The 9,987-nt window shown below is 41.3% G+C and overlaps 1 protein-coding gene across 1 annotated transcript in view; it reads left to right on the top strand.

Annotated features, from left to right (window-relative positions):
- Positions 1 to 6,105: 6,105 nt before the first annotated feature.
- Positions 6,106 to 9,987, top strand: part of TM4SF4 (transmembrane 4 L six family member 4) — a 5,104-nt gene continuing 1,222 nt past the window's right edge. The window contains exons 1-3 of the mRNA XM_010004724.1: positions 6,106 to 6,431; positions 6,681 to 6,770; positions 8,790 to 8,923. Of these exons, the coding sequence (XP_010003026.1) occupies positions 6,258 to 6,431; positions 6,681 to 6,770; positions 8,790 to 8,923 (398 nt within the window). The 5' untranslated portion in view covers positions 6,106 to 6,257. The remainder of the gene's footprint in view (positions 6,432 to 6,680; positions 6,771 to 8,789; positions 8,924 to 9,987) is intronic.

The raw sequence follows: 9,987 nt of genomic DNA, 5'->3' as shown, positions 1-9,987 counted from the left end.
TAAAATACTATTCAGTCATGAAAAAATCTCTTTGGAACAGAATTCAAGCAGAGGATAGTTAAACAACTGAAGAGGAAATTAAGTGTAAACGTGGACTCTGACCCCATTCTTAACAAATGTCCCCAGTGAAATCAGCATGGGAGATGGACTAGCTAAGTGGAAGCCTGTTTGTAGTTATGAGCAAACGTGAGGCATTTAGCACCTCAGTAACACACCAAATGGGTTAAATGGATGCAGTACATGACAGCATTCTTCTTATCAACCAAAAGCTGAACAGAATCATGTCTACATACATGAGACACACAGCTTGGAAGATGTGATCCATGGAGTTCTTAAATTTGAACAAATGAGAAACCCTAACAGACTTTGAAGTTTGATAAAAAATGGAGATAGGAATTATCTAGTTCCATTTCCAAGGAAACGACCTTTTTCACTCTGCCTCTCTACACAATCAGCAATTTATGATCTGTAATGAGAAGTGCCCTTATTTTGGACAGGTGAACTGGAAGTACAACTGAACCTATCCCATCCAGATACTCCAAGTGTGAATATTGTAGCACAACATTAACATCCTTTACACCACAATAATTATTTCCTACAAACTGGGGTACATTATTCTCTGTGACACATGAATTTTCTGTGTAATGTCACTTCAAATGAAAGTGTCAGTAACATGTATTTCAATTTTTTTCTCTACTAAGGGACTAGGCTATCAGATATCAGAGTGATGTCATGGAAAACAAACTTTACTTGAAACAGGACTTTAAAATTCAGGCTCCTTCATCTGACCCATTTCCATTCCCAAGAGGGGCGGAGGAATCTCCCACTCTAAACTGGCAATTATCTACCTATAGCAGGTACTCAATCTAGGACCTAATCAAGTTGATCTTTCTGGGAAGCTTCAATCATATCTATAACTTGACTATGGACTGCAAAACTGCCCACACAGAACATGAATCCAGGACTGTTTCAGTTATGACCTGCCGTCCAGCCACTTCCCTTCAATACTCTCCAGCAGCTTACTTTGCTTTTCTGTATTCACAAGGATAATACCAACATGAAACTTAAAATACCTCCCAGGCTGTTACAGGGTCTTATCTGAACAGAAATGCCAGGAAGAGAACAAAGGTCAAAGAAGGCACTGGTGATACTGTGCACATTCCCAGCTTGCCCTGAGTGCCCAGGGCAGCCTGGCTCCTGGGGCTGGGACAGGAAAATGGCAGCACAGGGAAGCCCAGGGTACCAAGGTTTTGCTTTCCTTTCTCTGCTTTCATATGCCTCGCCACAGACAGCCCCCAGGTTTGGCAGAAAAGTCTGTGAATAGAAAAGAAATTAACTTCTCCAGTGTCAATGCTGTGGTGGGATAATGGCTCTTACTTGGCACACACAGCCCCTTGCCCAGCCCTGCTCTTTTAGCATCTCACTGATGTGTTCCATGTCCATGCACTGCACACAGAAGGAGTTTTATCAGATATATAAGATATATTTAAAGACACACACAGAAATTTACGTGCAGCAGCAGAGGCTTGAACATACTGGTTTCAGTCAAGCTGCTGTAAGTCAAATCCTACCCATAAACCTTTAGCAAAATCCTCCCTGGCTTAATTTGGGGTGGGATCAGTCCTTATCAGAGAAGCTTATAAAGCTCCAGATAACCAAATGACATTTGGCAAATGGAAGCAGCTACACAAATCACAAGAGCAAAAACTCACAACCTTGGGTGATGTCTAATGAGTTCAGTCATTGACACAAGAACTGATCAAGATGCACCTATCTAAAACTAAAAATAAACAGGTAAATCAAAATACATGTTAAGCCATGTTCATCTGAACAAAATAAAAATCTGATTACCAAGATTAGCAAGAAATCCATGGCAACAAAAAAAAAGGAACTTCTTGTGATAACAGTACTGGTGGTACCTCAGGGGGTAGCTCAGGTAAAGGGTGGTTAAGTGGTGTGTGCTGCACCCAGGATAATGAACTTTACTTTTCAGGTTACCATCATCTATGCTACATCTGGCTCAGTTTCAGGATCACTGCGTCCAGTTATCAGACTTTCACATTTGCAGCTCCAGCTATCGTGCACTCTGCAGGTTTATATATAGCCTGAGGGCATGCAGCTGTATTTCTATCTATAAAATTACCTGATCCTGTCATCTGTCAGTCTCCATGTAGTTTGCAGATCATTCCCTGTGTTTTAAGAAACTAGGCAAAGAACTGACAAGGTATAATCAATGCTTACATCCACCTGAAACAACCAAAAGTATCTTAGTGACCTGATTCCTGTTACTTTTCCATAGGAAAACACAGCACTTCACCTTTTGCTGCACTGCATGGAGTCTGTATGACTTAACAGGTGAGGAAAGGAGGAAACACCCTCTCACAGCATGACAGAAAGGGGTGCTTTCTGTGGTGGCTCCGTAATTACTAGGAAAATGCTGTTGAAAAGGTCAGGATGACACAACATTCAAAACCAGGTTCACAAGGGAGTATTTATTCCAGGAAAAGCAGTTGTGACTGGTGCTTGACGACGGGCTCACTGGCTCTCCTCCCAGGTAGATGGCCAGAGTCAGACAACGTGGGCTAGAACAGAGGAGGAGAACCCCTTAGAGAGGAACTGAGTGCCCAAGTCACTCAGTTTTTCCCTGGAAAAATATTTCAGTCAACTCAATGTTTTTTTCCTCCCTGCTCCAAGGGCCCAACTAACCACCAGTAGCAATGCCTCTGACCATATCTGCTCTGCAAGGAGGAGGACAGGTCCCTCCAGCTTCCAGGTGTGACATAACACAGGCCGAAGCAGCAGGCAGCTCCCAGAGCCTGGCAGAGGCAACTGCCCTGACTGAGCAGGGCAGCACATAAAGGGCCAGGGCTTCCCAAACACGCACCAAACAGCTTATGTCCCTCACGGCCTCCATGGATCCCAACAAAACCACAGATTCACACAGAATGATAGGCAGGGGTTGGAAGGGACCACTGGAGATGATCTAGCCCAACCCTCCTGCTAAAGCAGGTTCAGAATGGCTAAGAGAGGAATCACTGTGACACAAGAAGAAAAACAAATACAGCACAACTCCTAGAAACTGTTCAATGAATCATCAACTGCAGACTCCTCCTAAAACTGCCTGTGCCAATGGCATCAACTGCTCCATGCTTGACAAGAATCTTCCAGTCCACTGGGAACCACCATAGTCACTGTCCAGGCTGTTCTGCTAGACCTGCACTTCACATCGAGAACCTGTGGACCTCGTTCATGTTGCATTATTTGCAAACTCGGGGAGCCACTAAAAAACTGTCTTAGTAATACCTGAATAAAACACTGACAAAGTAAACTAGTGTGATTTTCTCAGGAATCATGAGTCTGCTCTGCACTACAGGCATCAGCACTACCAACACATTTGTTCCTAGGAGTGGTCATTACAAAGGAACAATCCTCTGGTCTTAATACACGGAAGAATGTGATTGTTTTGTCAGTGGTGACAATAATTTCTTGCCATCCTTTATTGAATGGGCTTAAGTATATGTGGTATGAAACATTCTTCTTTTAAAGAAAGAACTATGTTCACTGTCCTAAAATGTGGCATATGCCAAATTTCAAAATATGATCTACAAAAAAATATATTCAGGTTTTGATTAATCTTCATCATATGACTTCTGTTTCAGTGATGAGGGCTATTAAAAACTAGAGCATTTCAAATACAGTCTTTCCTGCAAACAGTCTTGCACCATGAAGCATGGTTTCCAGAAATCACAAAATAAATAGAAAATCCTTTTAATCCCAAATATGGAGAAACACATACTCTGTGGCACAGTCCAGTAAGAGTCTGTAGGCTTCCAATCTATGGCAAGTCACCTACACAGACTAGTCTGCCCAAGAACAGGTCAACTAAAGAGAGTCTCCAGCATCATCCCAGGGACTTCCGATACTCCTAGGGGAAAAGGAGTTGTTTAAATAAGTTCTTAGATTCCTCGTGATGTTTTTTTAAAAATAATTTTCTGAGTAGTACAATATAAGATGGGCTCCACTGTAACTTCTTCTGTCCCTACACAGGATAGAGTTCTCTGTATATTGCTACATCAAGCTCCCAGGCTAGTGCTAAACATGCTCATTTATTCCATTGCTTCCACAGGCCTCATGTTCACAGGCTGGTGCTCCTCATTCTGCTGCAATCCAGGAACTTTCATGAGATTTGCAGCTGTGGATCTTTGGCAGTCTGTAATGTCTCATCTTTGTATCTGCTGGTGTATCTACAGTTTCAATTACAGAGCCACCTCATTATGTGTAAGGAGAATTCAGACTATGAGTATGTCAGTGTAACAGAATTAACTTATCAGTTAGTTAATCATCAAAAAGCTCCAACAAAACATAATTGTCTTTATTCTCTAACAAAGAGAATATTTATTCTCTTTATTTATTCTAAAGAGATACACGTATTAAAAATTACTAAGTGTGCATCCAAGAGAAAGTTGCCTCCTGCAAAAGTTTTGATCCAGGTTCTTGTTTTACTTCCCAATCCACTAAAAGCTGTTTTAGTGAGTGGTATTGGGAGTTCTATACATTCTCAATAATAAAAACTTCCAGCTAGTAATTTCCTACTTTCTTACTTCCCTTGATCTATGCAAATGCTTATTTTAATTAAAGGAATAATAGACATAGCAGATTACAAATTAACCCATCAAAGAAACTCACAGCTTTTAGCATTTGCCCAGTTGGTTCCTAGTATCTAGAGAAGAACACATTGGGAAAAGTAAGATTTCTTGGTAGAAATTGCTGCACTGAAGGTCAAGTGAGTGGATAGCAAATAAGTGAGCTGATTTTTTACCTGCAAAGATTAAATCATACTGTGACAATTTTCTTAGTCTGACAGCAGACTCCCTGAAGTAAACTGGAAGCTCAAAAATTTAGTCTTTAGTCTGACATGAAAATGGGTTTCATAGTTTCATCTTTCAATCAAAGAAACAAGACTGTGATCCTTTTCCCCTGTAGTTAGAATTTAGCCACTGGAAACAACAGGAGTGTACCCAGTGCTGCACCTAAATTAGTAGTAACTACTTGTCTAAGTCTGAATCATATTTTACAGCAGAACTCCAGACACACTACCTGACAGAGACAGTACATGTCTGTGTTCAATCCTACTGGCACCTTCAGCAAAATAGACATTTAAGCCCTCTACAAGTTGACAACCCTTCCAGTTGCACCTCACAACTACAAGAATTGTATACATACAACAGGAGTACAACTTTTAGTACTACTATTGTCACCTTAAAAAGATACGTGCCTAAAAACATGAGGCCTGGCCCTCCATCCTGATAAGAGTGCTTTACCTCCTTCTGTTTCTGCACAGGCACCAGAAGGCCTAGACTACTTCCAAATACATCTCTTCAGCAGCAGCTCAAGACATCCTTATGCTTTCTTGTATCCACACAATTGTCAGTGCAGCAGGTAATGGACCAGAACATTAGTCTAGATAAACAGTGACTGGGTTTCACTTGTATCCTTTCTTCAAGGATGGTGGTTGTGAAAAGCACCTTACCCAGTGTTGCCACTCAATCTGAAGCCATTGCTTGGGACAGTTCAAGACAGCTTCAGAGAGTTCCATACCATGTAATTCATAGGGTTTTGTAGTTGTACAAGGTAAAATTTTAGATGTTTCTGGGCTGCCTGTCTTTGAAGATTCAGCAGAGGTCCACTATATGGATCAAAACAAACCCTCAAACATCTTTAAAATAAGGGTTATTTCAAATTTGCAGGAGAGTTTCCTGAGCTTAATGTCTCAGGAAAGTAGAAACTCTTGTCCATCTGTTTTGTTGTGTGTTTTCATGTCAGTCTTTACAAAGAAGCATTTTTGTATGAAAACAGATCATGTGTTGTAAAAGGGATGATCCAGAACTAAGAAGGGTATCTATCTATGACCTGAGCCCAGATAACAAAGTGTCTCACCCACATTAGTAAAATATTAACAGAGGTTATTGGTTGTCATAGTAAAATGAGAGGCTGCAATGAACGTAATTTCATTTACGGACGTTCAGAAAATTGACATCACAGCCGCAGGAACATATAAATAACCGGCACACTGCATGTCTGATCAACTGCAGCAACGTCTCTGAAGAGCATTCTACAGGCTCAGCTCCTCCAAAGGCACAGCAGAAACTGGATTTTGTAAAGTACACCAAGAAGCTCCTTTTTAGAAAACAGTTTTGAGACCATCCACAATCTTTTTCCTCTGCCTTCAGTTGTGTTTGCCATTTCTTTAAAGAAGCATGTGCACGGGAGGTTGTGCCAAGTGCCTGGGAGCCACTCTTATCCCCCTGGCTGTGCTATGTACCCTCGCTAACATTCTGTTGTTTTTCCCTGGAGGAACAGTCGTTGAAAACACTGAAAACATTACAGATGAGGTTTGGTGGTTCGGAGGGATCTTGGGATCTGGCATATTGGTGAGTACATAACTTCAGGCATTCCTCCTTCCTCCCCCCCATGACTTTGCATTCCTGAATTTCCACCATACCTCAAATGCAGGCTTCAACATTGTAAATTCTGCTTTGAGTTACAAATAAGTTACAAGTCATCCCACAGTTTTGCAATAAGTTAATTTAGTTATAAGAAAAAATAATAAAAATAGAACTATTACAAAGAAATATAACTTGAATTAATCCCAATTCAAACTGTCTTTCTGTTACTGGTAGATGATCTTTCCTGCCTTGGTATTTTTGGGCCTTAAGAATAATGATTGCTGTGGCTGCTGTGGTAATGAGAGCTGTGGGAAGAGGTTTGCGGTAAGTGAGAGGAAACGTGTCAAAAAAAGTAAAATCTAAACGGTTACTGATGTGATACATGTATCTTCTGCTCAGTCACTGAGAGACTAGATGGATGCTGCCCAGAGTGCAGGTCACAAAACCCTGCCATTTGTCTGAATGCTGACAGCAGGGTCAGCAGGCTGCAAAAGCTGTTTTATGCCTCTGATGTGCCACAGGCACCACAGCTGCACTGCCTTGGTGTGTTCTGCTGTCAGAAGATACTAACAGTCCCTATCACAATTAAAACTATTCTGAAAGATCTGCACTTTGTTTTGCACAGTGTAACAGTTCTCTCTTTAGCCATTTTTCGTTGGCAGTTTAAAAAAAAATATTCTGACAGTTGGGCACTACATTCCCAACTCACTGCAGACCCCTGCAATGGGCTGTAAGTACCTCATCAGGTTCATAGGAAATTTCAGTTTGGAAGAGACCTCGGGAAGTCTAATCTAATCCAACCTCCTCCTTAAAACCAGGTAGACCAGGCTTCACTTCAAATTTATAGCTTCCTTTCACACTACAAATGACAAGTTTCAAATGGATGCCTTCAGACACTAGTAAAAATTGCAAGCATTTTAGTTTAAAAATGAGATTAGATTAAAAATAATCTATTTCTACTATGAAAGCCTGTCCTTTTAAAATAAATTGGCTCAAGTAAATCATCACAATTTTTAAAATAAAGGAACAGGTTTTCAGTTGAAAAAAAAAAAAAAGGAAAAGAATAATGACTGTGAGGTTAACAAGGAGCCTCCCTAAACCCTGTCTTTGACAGTCTTCAGGCAATGCCAACAAAGCAGGTGGTACTTCTAGGAGGGGAATGGAGCCATGTCTCTCTTCCCCACACTGTCTCATCCATTGCCTGTTAGCAGTGAGCACAGTTGAGCTGGGCAGAGCACAGACAACCTGGTGCTGGGTGGGTGGTTCTCACAGGGGGCCCTGGCACTGCTCTGACCAGCACGTCTTCATCTCCAATAAACCATCCGGGCAGCATCCTGCCCATAATCCACCCACATCCTGCAGGGCAGCACCTAGCTGGTGACTCAGGTTAGAGGGCAGGTGGCTGAGAGGCTGGGTACAGGCACAAGGACTAAGGGCACTGTACAAAAAGAGCCCTGTGGCCTTACCACACCATGACTGAGACCTGGACTTGTTCTGGCATGTTAGCGGAAACACCATTATAGTGATGTCTACTACATAAACAGAATGTTTAAGACAGCCCAATCAGATCTATCAACATTACAGCACACATCAGCACTCAAGGCAAGAATCTGGTGAGGTGTCAATAAAAGCTCACAGACCTGACAGTACATTTATTTTTTCCTCCACCTACATTGCTTTGATCCAGTAACAGACATTATCTCTGCCTCCAAACCACTGTGGCTACAAGTGCTTCAGAATTCAAGTAGGGCATTAGTTTTTGCATTATTTACTTACATATTAGTATATATGAAAATGCTGTCATGGAAAGCCAGAAAATAATGACATCCTTTCCAATCTATTCCAGTCGCACTAGGAGAGCTAATCATGACAAGTACCAGCAAGGAGATTAAGTACACTAATGTGAAACCTCCAGGGGAGAGCCAGGAAGGAAAAATCGTTACTCAGCCCAAGATACCAAAGCTAACTTGTCAAGGGTACTGCAGATTACTTTTTTGTAATGCCCGAGTGGTCCAAGACTTCACTCTCACTTATGATCTCTTGAAAGACTCCAGTTCAGTGAAACCCAGGACCTGGAACAACAGTGAGGTCTGTGGGATACAGGTTGTGGGAAGGGGAGGACTGCCATCTACTGTGCCAGCACCCACCCAAACAGAGCTAATTGGTTTAAAACCTTTAAATACCAGAGCGTCATGCATTTACTGTGTAATTGCAAAGTAATAGAGGTTAGCTGCTCAGGAGCTGACCAGTTTGGCCAAATTTAGAAAATGCACATTCACATTAATAGAATACATTTTGTTGTTTGAATGAGAACAAAAATAACATTATTTTTCTGTTCATCAGATGTTTTCTTCTATAATATTCGCTGCAGTTGGAGTTCTGGGAGCTGGGTACTGCTTTGTTTTGTCAGCAGTAGCCATAAACAGAGGCCCTAAATGCAACACTGGAGACGAATGGACCTATCCTTTCCAGAATGGGTAAGACAAGGCAATCAGGAAAAAAAGTGACATATTTTAAGTTAGTGATACGATTTAACTCCCAAATCTGTTCTACAAAAATATGAATTATACTGTTTGTCTAATACACAGCAGCTCTTAAAATAGCCAGCAACACACAGCAACACTAGGTAAGGTTCAAGAGCAGAGAGATAAAGAATAGCAAGTATGATCAAAACTACCAAGTTCCAAGACAGTGCACAGCCTTCTAGGTTATTCTTGCCTTGACAAAGCAGTCACCTAGATGATTAGTGGTGCAAACTTATATTGAAATTTGATGGCATGCATTTAATTAGGAGTGACCTAGTAGGGTCTCTTCCGTGACACACCACAAAACTAGAGTTCAGGTTGAGAAAACAAAAAAACAACCACAGAAAAAAAAACAAAACACACACACACCAAAAAAAAAAAAAAAAAAAAAAAAAGGAAAAAGCAGCACAGTGTTGCATGTTAAACTTCATTTGTTTGTGGGCCAGTGAGGGCTGGAAAACAATTCGCTCGGTCTAATTCTGGAAGTCTTTGGAAAAATAGGCTGTTTCAAACATGATTTTGATTACAGTCAAGTCATCACTTGACAAGACCACCAGAAGTAAAACAGCATTAAGAATATGCAGAGGAAATATAGTAAGTGGTTAAGCAGCTCCCAATTAAATAAAAATGTGATGGCAAAAAGAATGGAAAATATTTTTACCTAATACTGCTGTTCTTTAGATGAGCCATCTAGAACAGCAATGATTATTCTTTTCCGTGGCCAAGAGGCAACTCATCTTGTAGCTTTTGTTTTGTTAGAAAAACTGACTTCATTAATCTTCTACGATATTGTCTTGCTAATTCACTTGGTTTTATTACAGCGTTATAAAGTAAATGAATACGAATATTTAGGCGTAGAATGCAACATTGCGTCCTTGCTCCTAACGGGATGTTGAGGTACCGGCTCGCACGCTGTAACGCAGCAGCAGCCCTGACGCTGCAGGGCAGAGGGAGCCCGGGGCTGCTGCCCAGGGGGCGTTAGAGAAGGCGCTGCAGCCCCCGGGACCCGCGGGGCA

This window comes from Chaetura pelagica, unplaced genomic scaffold (assembly GCF_000747805.2).
Source record: "Chaetura pelagica isolate M959 unplaced genomic scaffold, ChaPel_1.0 scaffold829, whole genome shotgun sequence".
NCBI lineage: Eukaryota > Metazoa > Chordata > Aves > Apodiformes > Apodidae > Chaetura > Chaetura pelagica.
Note: the sequence above shows the minus strand (reverse complement) of the source record. Positions and strands in the feature narration are given on the sequence as shown.